The sequence below is a fragment of the Ranitomeya variabilis genome, chromosome 5 (genome assembly GCF_051348905.1).
Source record: "Ranitomeya variabilis isolate aRanVar5 chromosome 5, aRanVar5.hap1, whole genome shotgun sequence".
NCBI classification, from domain to species: domain Eukaryota; kingdom Metazoa; phylum Chordata; class Amphibia; order Anura; family Dendrobatidae; genus Ranitomeya; species Ranitomeya variabilis.
Genome location: NC_135236.1, coordinates 687,925,092 through 687,944,172, shown reverse-complemented (window position 1 = coordinate 687,944,172; position 19,081 = coordinate 687,925,092). Strand labels below are relative to the sequence as shown.

General features: G+C 54.0%; 1 protein-coding gene across 2 annotated transcripts in view; it reads left to right on the top strand.

Annotated features, from left to right (window-relative positions):
* Window positions 1–8,239: 8,239 nt before the first annotated feature.
* PDE3A (phosphodiesterase 3A) overlaps window positions 8,240–19,081 on the top strand; it is a 448,233-nt gene continuing 437,391 nt past the window's right edge. Inside the window, exon 1 of one of the 2 annotated variants that reach the window (XM_077267238.1) lies at window positions 8,240–8,499. In XM_077267238.1, the coding sequence (XP_077123353.1) occupies window positions 8,425–8,499 (75 nt within the window). In that variant the 5' untranslated portion in view covers window positions 8,240–8,424. The remainder of the gene's footprint in view (window positions 8,500–19,081) is intronic. The other variant, XM_077267239.1, reaches the window with a different exon arrangement.

The following is a 19,081-nucleotide window of genomic DNA, read 5'->3' as shown; positions in this document are numbered from 1 at the left end:
CCAGAAGAGGATGTTACCACCATAGAAGAGGGCACACAAGCAAAGCAGAAAATGACCAGACGAGGAGGCTACAAGCATAGGAGAGGGTGCATGACTAAAGCAGAAGATGAACAGAAGAGGAAGCTACCGTCATAGAACAGGGCATGATAGCAAAATAGAAAAGGTGTCATGATTCAGGTTTGGATTCGTGGCAGCTCTGGTTCCGCTATAATTTAAATGTAGTTTTTTCTTTTTAGGCCAGCAAGGTTTAATGTCAGTTGGGTTGTGACAACCAGAAGATGAGTTTACCACCGTAAAAAAGGGTGCAAAAGGAAAGCAGAAAAGAAGCCTACCGCCATAGGAGAGCGCGCAGAATCAAAGCAGAAGAGGACCAGAAGAGGGGTCTACAGACATAGGAGAGGACGAACAAGCAAAGCAGATGAGGACCAAAAAACAAGGCTACCGCAATAGGAGAGGGCGCACAAGCAAAGCAGAAGAGAACCAGAAGTGGAGTCTACCAGTGTAGGAGTGAGCGCACAACCAAAGCAGACAGCAGAAGAGGAGGCTACCGCTGTAGGAGAAAGCGCACAAGCAAATCAATAGAAGACCTGAAGAGAAAAGTCTACCACTATAGGAAAGGGCAGAAAAGGACCAGGAGAGAAAGCTACCGCCATATGAGAGGGCGCACAAAGAAAACTGAAGAGGAGGTTAGAAGAGGGAGCAACGCAGAAGAGCAACAGAAGAGGAGGCTACCACCTTAGGAGAAAACGCACAAGCAAAGCAGGAAAGGAACAGAAGAGACTACAGCCGTAGATGAGGGCGTACAAGCAAAGCAAAAGAGGACAAGAAGAGGAGGTTACCGCTATAGAAGTGAGTGCACAAGCAAAGCAAAAGAGAACCAGAAGAGGAGGCTACAGCTGTAGGAAGGGGTATACAAGCAAAGAAGATTACCAGAAGTGGAGGCTACCACTGTAAGAGACGGCGCAGAAGCAAAGCAGAACAGGACCAAAAGAGGAGTCTAAAGCAGTAAGAGAGGGTGCACAACCAAAATAGAAAAGGACCAGAAGAGGAGGCTAATGCCATAGGAGAGGGGGCACAAGCAAAGCAGAATAGAACTAGAAGAGGAGTCTACCACCGTAGGAGAGGGCGAACAAGCAAAGCAAAAGAGGAGGCAACTGCTCTAGGAGAGGGCGCACAACCAAAACAGAAATGGACCAGAAGAGGAGGCTATCACTGTAGGAGAGGGTGCACAAGCAAAGTAGAAGAGATAGCGATATGTCCCGGAACCCCCCGAGCTGCGGCGGCAAATCCCAGCGGCGGACGTCTCTGCCCTGCATCCCCCGAGAGCATGTAGGTGCCTGCGGCTTCTCCGACCGCCGACTGCAGGAGACACTGGGCGACGCTCCGACATCGTCTCGACCACAGTGACGGAGGAGAGGACGGAGGGGAGGACGGAGGAGAGAACACCGGGACCAGCCGGGCTCCGGTCACTGACGGCTCTGGACACTGACGGCTCCGGACACTGACTCTTCTGGACACTGACGGCTCCGGACACTGACGGTTCTGGACACTGACGGCTCTGGACACTGACTCTTCTGGACACTGACGGTTCTGGACACTGACGGTTCTGGACACTGACGGTTCTGGTCACTGACGGCTCTGGACACTGACTCTTCTGGACACTGACGGCTCTGGTCACTGACTCTTCTGGACCCTGACGGTTCTGGACACTGACGGCTCTGGACACTGACGGCTCCGGACACTGACTCTTCTGGACACTGACGGCTCCGGACACTGACGGTTCTGGACACTGACGGCTCTGGACACTGACTCTTCTGGACACTGACGGTTCTGGACACTGACGGTTCTGGACACTGACGGATCTGGACACTGACTCTTCTGGACACTGACGGCTCTGGTCACTGACTCTTCTGGACCCTGACGGTTCTGGACACTGACGGCTCTGGACACTGACTCTTCTGGACACTGACGGTTCTGGTCACTGACTCTTCTGGACACTGACGGTTCTGGTCACTGATGGTTCTGGACACTGACGGTTCTGGACACTGACGGATCTGGACATTGACGGTTCTGGACACTTATGATTCTGGACGTTGACGGTTCTGGACATTGATGATTCTGGACACTGACGGTTCTGGACATTGATGGTTCTGGACACTTATGATTCTGGACGTTGACGGTTCTGGACATTGACGGTTCTGGACATTGACGGTTCTGGACATTGATGGTTCTGGACGTTGACGGTTCTGGACATTGACGGTTCTGGACACTGACAATTCTGGATATTGACGGTTCTGGACATTGGGACTTTGACAATTCTGGACACTGACGGTTCTGGACATTGACGGTTGTGGACAATGACGGTTCTGGACATTGACGGTTCTGGACACTGATGGTTCTGGACACTGGCGGCTTTGGACACTGACGGTTCTGGTCACTGACGGTTCTGGACATTGGGACTTTGACAATTCTGGACACTGACGCTTCTGGGCACTGACGGTTCTGGACACTAACGATTCTGGACACTGACGGCTCTGGACACTGACGGCTCTGGACACTGACAGCTCTGGACACTGACGGTTCTGGACACTGACGGCTCTGGTCACTGACTCTTCTGGACACTGACGGTTCTGGTCACTGACGGCTCTGGACACTGACGGTTCTGGACACTGACGGTTCTGGACACTGACGGTTCTGGACACTGACAGTTCTGGACAGTAGAAGAGGACCAGAAGAGGAGGCTATCACCTCAGGAGAAAGAGCACAAGCAAAGCAGAAAAGGACCAGAAGAGGAAGCTATAGTCATAAGAGAGGGCGCACAAGCAAAGCAGAAGACCAGAAGAGAAGGCTACCGTCTTAGGAGAGGTCGCACAAGCAAAGTAGGAAAGAACCAGAAGAAAAGGAGTTGGCACAAAAGCAAAACAGAAGAAGACTAAAAGAGGAGTCTAGGAAAGGGCGAACAAACAAAGCAGAAGAGACCTAGAAAAGGAGGCTACAGCCGTAAGAAGGGGCATACAAGCAAAGCAGAAGAAGTCAACAAGAGGAGGCTACCAGCGTAAGAGAGGGTGCACAAGTGTGGGGAAACGGGGTGTCGACGGGTGCCCATGTCTGCTAGCTGAAACCGTGTAGACCCAGGATCGTCCCGCCTAATGCCCGCTCTTCCGTTATAAGTGGACATAACGCTACTCAAACAACACAGTGTTAGGGTAAAACAGTGTGGCAATGCTTTATTGAACCACAACACACAATAGCTAACAGAACAGTCCCAACAATTACCCTTAGATTGTGCACATGACAGGGTCCCTCCCTTCCGCTGACTTGCTGGGATAATGGTAGATGTTACGTCAGAGCTCCCATAGTCGCTATTCCACCTGTGATTCACACACAGAGAAGAGATATCGACAAAAGTAGGGAAATTATGGAGAACAGTCCATGATATCCGTACAAGGTCCAAACCCAGTCGACACAACATCAGAGGTCCCAGGGTCGCTATTCCAAGTGTGATACACACACAGAGAGGAGGTAACTACAAGCGTAGGGAGATGACGGAAAACAGTCAATAGAGTCCATACAAGGTCCAAAGCCAGTTGACATGAGAGGCACCACCTGGCTTATCCGACCATCTCCATGGAACCAGGCGACAAGCGGGTCCAAAACCTGGCTTTTTCCAAACATATCTATGGTTCAGAGATGGTCACTGGATCAGATCTGTGATCTTCCAGCCGGAGCCGAAAAACCCTAGGTTGTTTGCTATAGAATCATAGATCCGTGTCCATTATGATGGTGCCATGATCAATTGGCTGCAGTCCTGTCCTGTCCTGCAGTCCGGTCTCTCGTCCATTGAGTGGTTTGCAGAATGTCCAACTCGTAGCTTTGTGTGTTGACATCTGCTCTCTAAGTCTTTTTATACCCGATTCATGTAAGCTATTTTTGGAATTACCCAGTGTCCTTCAGTCCCCCTCACAGCCTTTCCCTATTTACCTTCAAAGTTAACAAACTGGTTATAGAATAGAATACACAATTAGCATATCAGCACACAGTAAACAAAGATAAACACACACCACATACAAGTCACTATTACAGACTTACACAGTATGTTAAATAGCATGTCAGTTTGCAAGTCTGTCTTCTTGACCCACCAGACATAAGCACTTAAATCCACAAGCCAATATGCAGATAAAAAGTCAATTCTTCTTGGTTTGCACAAACATAGTCATCTGGGTTATGATGTGGTTTCTTCACAGCCGGCTTATACCCAATTTTGCTGGGAGATCAGCACCCCTAAACAATCTGTTAAAGGGTAAAAAATCGGTTATGGTCCGGTGGAACCATCAAGCGGAGGAAGCAGTCCTTCAGTCCCTGAAGTTGGCGTTGTGTGGACAGCCGGTCTTCATCAGTCCAAACTTCAGAAAAACCTTTGTCATGCAAGCAGATACCTCAGAGGTAGGTCTGGGAGTGGTGCTGTCGCAGGAGGTGAACGGGGATGAGCATTCAGTCACCTACTTGAGCAGAAATCTGACCCCAGCAAAGAAAAATTATAGTGTAGTGGAGAAGGAGTGCTTGGCGATTAAGTGGGCCTTGGAGTGCCTACGCTACTATTTGCTCAGGCGTCAGTTTCGTTTAGTAACGGACCATTCATCCCTCGTCTGGATGAGAAATGCATAGGAAAGGAATAGAACAACGTGGAAAAATCCAGCTTCCAAAAATATCAAAATTTATTGAAGATAAAATCCAAAGTCCACAAACATGGTTCACAGGGAAGAGAATAGCAGCATGCTACGCGTTTCGAACAATAAGTTCTTTTTCAAAGCTTTGAAAAAGAACTTATTGTTCGAAACGCGTAGCATGCTGCTATTCTCTTCCCTGTGAACCATGTTTGTGGACTTTGGATTTTATCTTCAATAAATTTTGATATTTTTGGAAGCTGGATTTTTCCACTTTGTTCTATTGTCTCACGTGAAGACTGCACGTTATCCGGGCTTCCCCACTACAAATGCCTAATAGGTGAGCTGGTTTTTCACTTTTTTTTTTTTTCTTCTGTTATAGGAAAGGAATGTTCGTGTCACCAAATGATTCCTGTTCCTACAAAATATTAGTATTTTGGTGGAACATCGGCCAGGGAAGTCACAGAGAAATGCGCATGCCCAGTCACTGACCTCCTGTATGGTGGCATGTGTTCAACCCCACACGTTTGAACGGAGGGGGGAATATGTGAGGCAGTGAGGGGTGCTATACTGTATGAGAGGGTCACTATGTGTTCCCCATGATGCGCATAGAAGTGTATTGAGGCCGCGGGAGTGCATTGCAGTAACAGATTTAGTTGTGGTTGCAGTGCAGAATAAAAGTAAATTGGTCTTGGACAAGCTATTTTACCAAGCAGATTTAAGAAAACCCTTTATAGGGCTTTTATTTTTGGAGCGAACTACAGGATGGTAGTGGGAAGGTTCACCCCTCCAGACCGGGTCTTACAAGTGGTTCATGGCCACAGATCTCATTTAAAAACCCTGCAGCAAAGGGTTGGGTGTGTCCATGTTGGTTTGCAAGTTGCAGAGCAGGTGGCTCTGCAACATCTGGCTTGAGTGAAGTCAACACCATGCTAAAGTAAAACACATGGCGCACCTCAGCGTGACACGTTGGTGCAGTCACCCATGGCAACCGGTTTTGGAAAATGACTGTCTTGATGCCCCGGCTGTGATCCAGAGGATAATGTTTTGCCTTTATGTTGTGAGTTTTTGGTCAATACATTTATGTTGAACTTTTCTGGGTCAATGCCTCATTACCGCACGGTGTGAACACCGCCGACAACAAAGATTACAAGAGGAGTCTAGGAGCGGGCGCACAAGCAAAGCAGAAGAGGACACTACCGCTGTAAGAGAGGGTGCACAAACAAAGCAGGAAAGGACCAGAAGAAGAGGCTACTGCCGTGGCAGAAGGCACACAAGCAAAGTGAAAGAGGATCAGAAGAGGAGCATACTACCACAGAAGTGGGTGCACAAGAAAAGCAAAAGAAGACAAGAGGAGGCTACTGCAGTAGGAGAGGGCCCACAAGCAAAGGAGAAGAGGACCAGGAGTGGAGGCTACTACTATAGGAGAGAGCGAACAAGCAAAGCAGAAGAGGACCAGAAGAGGAGGCTACTGCTATAGGAGAGTGTGCACAAGCAAAGCAGAAGAGGACCAGAAGATGAGGCAATAGCTATAGGAGACGGCGAACAAGCAAAGCAGAAGAGGACCAGAAGAGGAGGCTATCACAGTAAGAGAGGGCGCACAAGCAAAGCAAAAAAGTAGATAAACGCTGAGGGAGAGGGCACATAACCAAAACAGAAAATGAGCAAGAAGAGGAAGCAATCATCCTAAGAGAGGGCGCACAAGGAAAGCAGAAGAGGCTACTGCCAAAGGAGAGTGCACAAAAGCAAAGCAAAATAGGACCAAAAGAGGAGTCTACCACTGTAGGAGAGGGCACACAAGCAAAGTAGAACAGGACCAAAAGAGGAGGCTACCACTGTAGGAGAGAGCGCACAAGCAAAGTAGAACAGGACCAAAAGAGGAGGCTACCACTGTAGGAGAGGGCGCACAAGCAGAACAGAACCAGAAGAGGAGGCTACCACTGTAGGAGAGGGAGCACAAGCAAAGCAGAGTAGGACAAGAAGTGGCTACTGCCATAATAGTGGGCGCACAAGCAAAGTAGAACAGGACCAAAAGAGGAGGCTACCACTGTTGGAGAGGGCACACAAGCAAAGCAGAAGAGGACCAAAAGAGGAGGATACCACAATAGGAGAGGGCGCATAAGCAAAGCAGAAGAGGACCAGAAGAGGAGGCTAGCACTGTAGGAGAGGACACACAAGCAAAGTAGAACAGGACCAGAAAAGCAGGCTACCACTGTAGGAGAGGGCACACAAGCAAAGCAGAAGAGGACCAGAAGAGGAGGCTACCACTATAGGAGAGGGTGCACAAGCAAAGCAGAAGAGGACCAAAAGAGGAGGATACCACAATAGGAGAGGGCGCATAAGCAAAGCAGAAGAGGACCAGAAGAGGAGGCTACCACTGTAGGAGAGGGCGCACAAGCAAAGCAGAAGAGGACCAGAAGAGGAGGCTACCACTGTAGGAGAGGGAGCACAAGCAAAGCAGAAGAGGACCAGAAGAGGAGGCTACCACTATAGGAGAGGGCACACAAGCAGAAGAGGACCAGAAGAGGAGGCTACCACTGTAGGAGAGAGCGCACAAGCAAAGCAGAAGAGGACCAGAACTAAAAGGCGAGGACAGAAGAGATACCAAAAAGGCTTTGTGGCAAATGTCTCTCCTGTGGGTTTGTTCCCACGTTCAGTCCAGCTGCAGACACTACAGCAAAATCCTGGCAGGAAAAATGCTGCAGAAAAAACGTGGTTTTCTTTTTTCCCTTTCATTACAATGGGTGAAAAACGCTGAAAGACTTAGGGCCCCTTCACACTGTGCAATCAAAGTCTGAACGAGCGTTCGATTTGTGACGTTTATCCGTCCTCGTTCCGAGGTTGCAAAGTGTGACATGGCGTTACGATTTGCGACGCAGCCCAGCATCGTACGATGTGAAAGAAAGAGCAGAACTTTCTTTCGTCGTAAATGTCCCGCTGTGGCGGTCGAAATCGTAGTATGTGACGGCGGTCATACGAGCTCGTAATGCGACTACGTGGGTTGGGCTTCCGCATACCTGTCTCCTGATTGGGCGTGACGTTTTAGCACGCCCATGCTGGTAATACGTCACGCTCGGAGTCGTAGGACTATGGCGGTGTGAAGGGTAGCGTACGATTGCGACGCGTGACGTTCACATCGCAACTACGTCAGAAAAAGCGTTAACATCGTAGAGTGTGACCGCTGGCTACGAGCTCGTACTGCGATGTCGAATATGACGCAAATGCGTCGTAATCGTAGCAGAATCGACCAGTGTGAAGGGGCCCTTAGAGCTGCAGAAAGAAAAGGAAAAAGCACGTGGCGTGTGCCCCACACTGCAGGAATCGCATCCCCTCTGCTGAGACAGGGAAATAGGGCATTTTCTGTAGCAAAAACGCAGTGTGTGAACTTATCCTAAGACACTGATGCACAACTCAATGTAGTGAACGGAGGTGTGAGGAGAAGAAGCCCCAGGAGGAGCACAAAACACGGGCCTGAAACGCGTGAGGCCAAAATGCTGTGGAATCCGCTCCCTCCGTGTCCGCTCCGCACTCCCCGCTCCGCACACCGGGGGGCGCTGTCCGCGCTGTGTCCCCGCTCTCTCCGCTGCTTCCTGCGCTGCTGATGTTTCGGGCTCCGGGCACCGGGCGGAGGCGGCGGCTCTGCGGCTGCTGTTGGGACGAGGAATGTACCGGGAGCGGCGGGATCTGAGCTGGAGCCGCCCCCGTCCTGCCCCGACCTCTGCCCGGACCCCTCCGCTGCGCCGGGCGCACAAGTAGCGATATGTCCCGGAACCCCCCGAGCGGCGGCGGCAAGTCCCAGCGGCGGACGTCTCTGCCCTGCATCCCCCGAGAGCAGGTAGGTGCCCGCGGCTCCTCCGACCGCCGACTGCGGGGGACACTGGGCGACCGCGGGAGACACTGGGCGACGCTCCGACATCGTCCCGACCGCAGTGACGGAGGAGAGGACGGAGGAGAGAAAACCGGGACCAGCCGGGCTCCGGTCACTGACGGTTCTGGACACTGACTGTTGTGGACACTGACGGTTCTGGACACTGACGGTTCTGGACACTGACGGCTCCGGACACTGACGGTTCTGGACACTGACGGCTTCGGACACTGACGGTTCTGGACACTGACGGTTCTGGACACTGACGGCTTCGGACACTGACGGTTCTGGACACTGACGGTTCTGGACACTGACGGTTCTGGACACTGACGGCTCTGGACACTGACGGCTTCGGACACTGACGGTTCTGGACACTGACGGCTCTGGACACTGACGGCTCTGGACACTGACGGTTCCGGACACTGACGGTTCTGGACACTGACGGCTCCGGACACTGACGGCTCCGGACACTGACGGTTCTGGACACTGACGGCTCCGGACACTGACGGTTCTGGACACTGACGGCTCCAGACACTGACGGTTCTGGTCACTGACGGTTCTGGTAACTGACTCTTCTGGACACTGACGGTTCTGGTCACTGACGGTTCTGGACACTGACTCTTCTGGACACTGACGGTTCTGGACACTGACGGTTCTGGACACTGACGGCTCCGGACACTGACGGTTCTGGACACTGACGGCTTCGGACACTGACGGTTCTGGACACTGACGGTTCTGGACACTGACGGCTTCGGACACTGACGGTTCTGGACACTGACGGTTCTGGACACTGACGGTTCTGGACACTGACGGCTCTGGACACTGACGGCTTCGGACACTGACGGTTCTGGACACTGACGGCTCTGGACACTGACGGCTCTGGACACTGACGGTTCCGGACACTGACGGTTCTGGACACTGACGGCTTCGGACACTGACGGCTCTGGACACTGACAGCTCTGGACACTGACGGCTCCGGACACTGACGGCTCCGGACACTGACGGTTCTGGACACTGACGGCTCCGGACACTGACGGTTCTGGACACTGACGGCTCCAGACACTGACGGTTCTGGTCACTGACGGTTCTGGTAACTGACTCTTCTGGACACTGACGGTTCTGGTCACTGACGGTTCTGGACACTGACTCTTCTGGACACTGACGGTTCTGGTCACTGACTCTTCTGGACACTGACGGCTCTGGACACTGACGGCTCCGGACACTGACGGTTCTGGACACTGACGGCTCCAGACACTGACGGTTCTGGTCACTGACGGTTCTGGTAACTGACTCTTCTGGACACTGACGGCTCTGGACACTGACGGTTCTGGACACTGACGGTCTGGACACTGACGGTTCTGGACACTGACGGCTCTGGACACTGACGGCTCCGGACACTGACGGTTCTGGACACTGACGGTTCTGGTCACTGACTCTTCTGGACACTGACGGTTCTGGTCACTGACTCTTCTGGACACTGACGGTTCTGGTCACTGACGGTTCTGGTCACTGACGGCTCTGGTCACTGGCGGCTCTGGACACTGACTGTTGTGGACACTGACGGCTCCGGACACTGACGGCTCTGGACACTGACGGCTCTGGACACTGACTCTTCTGGACACTGACGGTTCTGGACACTGACGGCTCTGGTCACTGACGGTTCTGGACACTGACGGTCTGGACACTGACGATTCTGGACACTGACGGCTCTGGACACTGACGGTTCTGGACACTGACGGTTCTGGTCACTGACTCTTCTGGACACTGACGGTTCTGGACACTGACGGCTCTGGACACTGACGGCTCTGGACAGTGACGGCTCTGGACACTGACGGCTCTGGACACTGACGGTTCTGGACACTGACGGCTCTGGACACTGACTCTTCTGGACACTGACGGTTCTGGACACTGACGGTTCTGGTCACTGACTCTTCTGGACACTGACGGCTCCGGACACTGACGGTTCTGGACACTGACGGTTCTGGACACTGACGGCTCCGGACACTGACGGCTCCGGACACTGACGGTTCTGGACACTGACGGTTCTGGACATTGATGGTTCTGGACATTGACGGTTCTGGACATTGGGACTTTGACAATTCTGGACACTGACGGTTCTGGACATTGACGGTTGTGGACAATGACGGTTCTGGACATTGACGGTCCTGGACACTGACGGTTCTGGACACTGACGGTTCTGGGCACTGACGGCTCTGGACACTGACAGCTCTGGACACTTGACGGTTCTGGACACTGACGGTTCTGGACACTGACGGTTCTGGACACTGACGGCTCTGGACACTGACGGCTCCGGACACTGACGGTCTGGACACTGACGGTTCTGGACACTGACGGCTCTGGACAGTGACTCTTCTGGACACTGACGGTTCTGGACACTGACGGTTCTGGTCACTGACTCTTCTGGACACTGACGGCTCCGGACACTGACGGTTCTGGACACTGACGGTTCTGGACACTGACGGCTCTGGACACTGACGGTTCCGGACACTGACGGTTCTGGACACTGACGGCTCCAGACACTGACGGTTCTGGTCACTGACGGTTCTGGTCACTGACTCTTCTGGACACTGACGGCTCCGGTCACTGACGGCTCCGGACACTGACGGTTCTGGACACTGACGGCTCCAGACACTGACGGTTCTGGTCACTGACTGTTCTGGTAACTGACTCTTCTGGACACTGACGGTTCTGGTCACTGACTCTTCTGGACACTGACGGTTCTGGTCACTGACGGTTCTGGTCACTGACGGCTCTGGTCACTGGCGGCTCTGGACACTGACTGTTGTGGACACTGACGGCTCCGGACACTGACGGTCTGGACACTGACGGTTCTGGACACTGACGGCTCTGGACAGTGACTCTTCTGGACACTGACGGTTCTGGACACTGACGGTTCTGGTCACTGACTCTTCTGGACACTGACGGCTCCGGACACTGACGGTTCTGGACACTGACGGTTCTGGACACTGACGGCTCTGGACACTGACGGTTCCGGACACTGACGGTTCTGGACACTGACGGCTCCAGACACTGACGGTTCTGGTCACTGACGGTTCTGGTCACTGACTCTTCTGGACACTGACGGCTCCGGTCACTGACGGTTCTGGACACTGACGGCTCCAGACACTGACGGTTCTGGTCACTGACGGTTCTGGTCACTGACTCTTCTGGACACTGACGGTTCTGGTCACTGACTCTTCTGGACACTGACGGTTCTGGTCACTGACGGTTCTGGTCACTGACGGCTCTGGTCACTGGCGGCTCTGGACACTGACTGTTGTGGACACTGACGGCTCCGGACACTGACGGCTCTGGACACTGACGGCTCTGGACACTGACTCTTCTGGACACTGACGGTTCTGGTCACTGACGGCTCTGGACACTGGCGGCTCTGGACACTGACTGTTGTGGACACTGACGGCTCCGGACACTGACGGCTCTGGACACTGACGGCTCTGGACACTGACGGCTCTGGACACTGACTCTTCTGGACACTGACGGTTCTGGTCACTGACTCTTCTGGACACTGACGGCTCTGGTCACTGACGGTTCTGGACACTGACGGTCTGGACACTGACGGTTCTGGACACTGACGGCTCTGGACACTGACGGCTCCGGACACTGACGGTTCTGGACACTGACGGTTCTGGTCACTGACTCTTCTGGACACTGACGGTTCTGGACACTGACGGCTCTGGTCACTGACGGTTCTGGACACTAACGGTCTGGACACTGACGGTTCTGGACACTGACGGCTCTGGACAGTGACGGCTCTGGACACTGACGGCTCTGGACACTGACGGCTCTGGACACTGACGGTTCTGGACACTGACGGCTCTGGACACTGACTCTTCTGGACACTGACGGTTCTGGACACTGACGGTTCTGGTCACTGACTCTTCTGGACACTGACGGCTCCGGACACTGACGGTTCTGGACACTGACGGTTCTGGACACTGACGGCTCCGGACACTGACGGCTCCGGACACTGACGGTTCTGGACACTGACGGTTCTGGACACTGACTCTTCTGGACACTGACGGTTCTGGACACTGACGGTTCTGGACATTGATGGTTCTGGACATTGACGGTTCTGGACATTGGGACTTTGACAATTCTGGACACTGACGGTTCTGGACATTGACGGTTGTGGACAATGACGGTTCTGGACATTGACGGTCCTGGACACTGACGGTTCTGGACACTGACGGTTCTGGACACTGACGGCTCTGGACACTGACAGCTCTGGACACTTGACGGTTCTGGACACTGACGGTTCTGGACACTGACGGTTCTGGACACTGACGGCTCTGGACACTGACGGCTCCGGACACTGACGGTCTGGACACTGACGGTTCTGGACACTGACGGCTCTGGACAGTGACTCTTCTGGACACTGACGGTTCTGGACACTGACGGTTCTGGTCACTGACTCTTCTGGACACTGACGGCTCTGGACACTGACGGTTCTGGACACTGACGGTTCTGGACACTGACGGCTCTGGACACTGACGGCTCTGGACACTGACGGTTCTGGACACTGACGGCTCCAGACACTGACGGTTCTGGTCACTGACGGTTCTGGTCACTGACTCTTCTGGACACTGACGGCTCCGGTCACTGACGGCTCCGGACACTGACGGTTCTGGACACTGACGGCTCCAGACACTGACGGTTCTGGTCACTGACTGTTCTGGTAACTGACTCTTCTGGACACTGACGGTTCTGGTCACTGACTCTTCTGGACACTGACGGTTCTGGTCACTGACGGTTCTGGTCACTGACGGCTCTGGTCACTGGCGGCTCTGGACACTGACTGTTGTGGACACTGACGGCTCCGGACACTGACGGCTCTGGACACTGACGGCTCTGGACACTGACGGCTCTGGACACTGACGGCTCTGGACACTGACGGTTCTGGTCACTGACTCTTCTGGACACTGACGGCTCTGGACACTGACGGCTCTGGTCACTGACGGTTCTGGACACTGACGGTCTGGACACTGACGGTTCTGGACACTGACGGCTCTGGACACTGACGGCTCCGGACACTGACGGTTCTGGACACTGACGGTTCTGGTCACTGACTCTTCTGGACACTGACGGTTCTGGACACTGACGGCTCTGGTCACTGACGGTTCTGGACACTAACGGTCTGGACACTGACGGTTCTGGACACTGACGGCTCTGGACAGTGACGGCTCTGGACACTGACGGCTCTGGACACTGACGGTTCTGGACACTGACGGCTCTGGACACTGACTCTTCTGGACACTGACGGTTCTGGACACTGACGGTTCTGGTCACTGACTCTTCTGGACACTGACGGCTCCGGACACTGACGGTTCTGGACACTGACGGTTCTGGACACTGACGGCTCCGGACACTGACGGTTCTGGACACTGACTCTTCTGGACACTGACGGTTCTGGACACTGACGGTTCTGGACATTGATGGTTCTGGACATTGACGGTTCTGGACATTGGGACTTTGACAATTCTGGACACTGACGGTTCTGGACACTGACTCTTCTGGACACTGACGGTTCTGGTCACTGACGGCTCTGGACACTGGCGGCTCTGGACACTGACTGTTGTGGACACTGACGGCTCCGGACACTGACGGCTCTGGACACTGACGGCTCTGGACACTGACGGCTCTGGACACTGACTCTTCTGGACACTGACGGTTCTGGTCACTGACTCTTCTGGACACTGACGGCTCTGGTCACTGACGGTTCTGGACACTGACGGTCTGGACACTGACGGTTCTGGACACTGACGGCTCTGGACACTGACGGCTCCGGACACTGACGGTTCTGGACACTGACGGTTCTGGTCACTGACTCTTCTGGACACTGACGGTTCTGGACACTGACGGCTCTGGTCACTGACGGTTCTGGACACTAACGGTCTGGACACTGACGGTTCTGGACACTGACGGCTCTGGACAGTGACGGCTCTGGACACTGACGGCTCTGGACACTGACGGCTCTGGACACTGACGGTTCTGGACACTGACGGCTCTGGACACTGACTCTTCTGGACACTGACGGTTCTGGACACTGACGGTTCTGGTCACTGACTCTTCTGGACACTGACGGCTCCGGACACTGACGGTTCTGGACACTGACGGTTCTGGACACTGACGGCTCCGGACACTGACGGCTCCGGACACTGACGGTTCTGGACACTGACGGTTCTGGACACTGACTCTTCTGGACACTGACGGTTCTGGACACTGACGGTTCTGGACATTGATGGTTCTGGACATTGACGGTTCTGGACATTGGGACTTTGACAATTCTGGACACTGACGGTTCTGGACATTGACGGTTGTGGACAATGACGGTTCTGGACATTGACGGTCCTGGACACTGACGGTTCTGGACACTGACGGTTCTGGACACTGACGGCTCTGGACACTGACAGCTCTGGACACTTGACGGTTCTGGACACTGACGGTTCTGGACACTGACGGTTCTGGACACTGACGGCTCTGGACACTGACGGCTCCGGACACTGACGGTCTGGACACTGACGGTTCTGGACACTGACGGCTCTGGACAGTGACTCTTCTGGACACTGACGGTTCTGGACACTGACGGTTCTGGTCACTGACTCTTCTGGACACTGACGGCTCTGGACACTGACGGTTCTGGACACTGACGGTTCTGGACACTGACGGCTCTGGACACTGACGGCTCTGGACACTGACGGTTCTGGACACTGACGGCTCCAGACACTGACGGTTCTGGTCACTGACGGTTCTGGTCACTGACTCTTCTGGACACTGACGGCTCCGGTCACTGACGGCTCCGGACACTGACGGTTCTGGACACTGACGGCTCCAGACACTGACGGTTCTGGTCACTGACTGTTCTGGTAACTGACTCTTCTGGACACTGACGGTTCTGGTCACTGACTCTTCTGGACACTGACGGTTCTGGTCACTGACGGTTCTGGTCACTGACGGCTCTGGTCACTGGCGGCTCTGGACACTGACTGTTGTGGACACTGACGGCTCCGGACACTGACGGCTCTGGACACTGACGGCTCTGGACACTGACGGCTCTGGACACTGACGGCTCTGGACACTGACGGTTCTGGTCACTGACTCTTCTGGACACTGACGGCTCTGGACACTGACGGCTCTGGTCACTGACGGTTCTGGACACTGACGGTCTGGACACTGACGGTTCTGGACACTGACGGCTCTGGACACTGACGGCTCCGGACACTGACGGTTCTGGACACTGACGGTTCTGGTCACTGACTCTTCTGGACACTGACGGTTCTGGACACTGACGGCTCTGGTCACTGACGGTTCTGGACACTAACGGTCTGGACACTGACGGTTCTGGACACTGACGGCTCTGGACAGTGACGGCTCTGGACACTGACGGCTCTGGACACTGACGGTTCTGGACACTGACGGCTCTGGACACTGACTCTTCTGGACACTGACGGTTCTGGACACTGACGGTTCTGGTCACTGACTCTTCTGGACACTGACGGCTCCGGACACTGACGGTTCTGGACACTGACGGTTCTGGACACTGACGGCTCCGGACACTGACGGTTCTGGACACTGACTCTTCTGGACACTGACGGTTCTGGACACTGACGGTTCTGGACATTGATGGTTCTGGACATTGACGGTTCTGGACATTGGGACTTTGACAATTCTGGACACTGACGGTTCTGGACATTGACGGTCCTGGACACTGACGGTTCTGGACACTGACGGCTCTGGACACTGACAGCTCTGGACACTTGACGGTTCTGGACACTGACGGCTCTGGACACTGACGGCTCTGGACACTGACGGTTCTGGACAGTGACGGCTCTGGACACTGACGGCTCTGGACACTGACGGCTCTGGACACTGATGGTTCTGGACACTGACGGTTCTGGTCACTGACGGTTCTGGTCAGTGACGGTTCTGGTCACTGATGGCCCTGGACACTGACGGCTCTGGACACTGACGGTTCTGGACACTGACAGCTCTGGTCACTGACGGCTCTGAATATTGTCGATTCTGGACATTGACAGTTCTGAACATTGACGATTCTGGACACTGACGGTTCTGGACACTGACGCTTCTGGACATTGACGGTTCTGGACACTGACGGCTCTGGACACTGACAGCTCTGGTCACTGACGGCTCTGAATATTGTCGATTCTGGACATTGACAGTTCTGAACATTGACGGCTCTGGACACTGACGGTTCTGGACACTGACGCTTCTGGACATTGACGGTTCTGGACACTGACGGCTCTGGACACTGACGGTTCTGGACACTGACTGTTGTGGACACTGACGGCTCTGGACACTGACGGCTCTGGACACTGACGGCTCTGGACACTGACGGTTCTGGACACTGATGGTTCTGGACACTGACGGCTCTGGACACTGACGGTTCTGGACACTGACAGTTCTGGACACTGACGGTTTCTGGACACTGACGGCTCTGGACACTGACGGTTCTGGACAGTGACGGCTCTGGACAGTGACATCTCTGAACAGTGACGGTTCTGGACACTGACGGTTCTGGACACTGAAAGCTCTGGGCAGTGACGGCTCTGGACACTTGACGGTTCTGGACACTGACGGCTCCGGACACTGACGGCTCTGGACACTTACGGTTCTGGACACTGACGGCTCTGGACACTTACGGTTCTGGACACTGATGGCTCTGGACACTGACAACTCCGGACACTGACGGTTCTGGACACTGACGGTTCTGGACACTGACGGTCCTGGATACTGACGGCTCCGGACACTGATGTTTCTGGACACTGACGGTTCTGGACACTGACTGCTCTGGACACTGACGGCTCTGGACATTTGACGGTTCTGGACACTGACGGTTCTGGACACTGACGGTTCTGGACACTGACGGTTCTGGACACTGACAATTCTGGACACTGACGGCTCTGGACACTTGACGGTTCTGGTCACTGACGGATCTGGACACTGACGGCTCTGGACACTGACGGTTCTGGACACTGACGGTTCTGGACACTGACAGCTCTGGTCACTGACGGCTCTGAATATTGTCGATTCTGGACATTGACGGTTCTGAACATTGACGATTCTGGACAGTGACGGTTCTGGACATTGATGGTTCTGGACATTTATGGTTCTGGACATTGACGGTTCTGGACATTGGGACTTTGACAGTGCTGGACACTGACGGTTGTGGACACTGACGGTTCTGGACATTGACGGTTCTTGACACTGACGGTTCTGGACATTGACGGTTCTGGACAATGACGGTTCTGGACATTGACGGTTCTGGACACTGATGGTTCTGGACACTGACGGCTTTGGACACTGACGGTTTTGGTCACTGACGGTTCTGGACACTGACAGCTCTGGTCACTGACGGCTCTGGACACTGACGTCTCTGGACACTTGACGGTTCTGGACACTGACGGCTCTGGACACTGACGATTCTGGACACTGACGTCTCCGGACACTGACGGCTCTGGACACTGACAGTTCTGGACGCTGACGGCTCTGGACACTGACGGTCCTGGACACTGACGGTCCTGGACACTGACGGTTCTGGACACTGACGATTCTGAACACTGACAGCTCTGGTCACTGACGGCTCTGAATATTGTCGATTCTGGACACTGACGGTTCTGGACACTGACGGTTCTGGACATTGACGGTTCTGGACATTGACGGTTCTGGACACTTATGATTCTGGACGTTGACGGTTCTGGACATTGACGGTTCTGGACATTGATGGTTGTGGACATTGACGGTTCTGGACATTGGGACTTTGACAATTCTGGATATTGACGGTTCTGAACATTGACGATTCTGGACACTGACGGTTCTGGACATTGACGGTTCTGGACACTTATGATTCTGGACATTGACGGTTGTGGACAATGACGGTTCTGGACATTGATGGTTCTGGACACTGACGGTTCTGGACACTGACGTCTCTGGACACTGACGGTTCTGGACACTGACGGCTCTGGACATTGACGGTTCTGGACACTGACGATTCTGGACACTGACGGCTCTGGACATTGACGGTTCTGGACACTGACGGTTCTGGTCACTGATGGTTCTGGACATTGGGACTTTGACAATTCTGGACACTGACGGCTCTGGACACTGACGGCCCTGGACACTGACGGTTCTGGTCACTGATGGTTCTGGTCACTGACGGCTCTGGACAGTGACGGCTCTGGACAGTGACGGCTCTGGACAGTGACGGTACTGGACACTGACGGTTCTGGATACTGACGGCTCTGGACACTGACGGCTCTGGACACTGACGGTTCTGGACAGTGACGGCTTTGGACACTGATGGCTCTGGGCAGTGACGGCTCTGGACAGTGACGGTTCTGGACACTGACCGTTCTGGTCACTAACGGTTCTGGACACTGATGGCTCTGGACACTGACGGCTCTGGTCACTGACGGTTCTGGTCACTGACGGCTCTGGACACTGACTCTTCTGGACACTGTCGGTTCTGGACATTGACGGTTCTGGACACTGACGG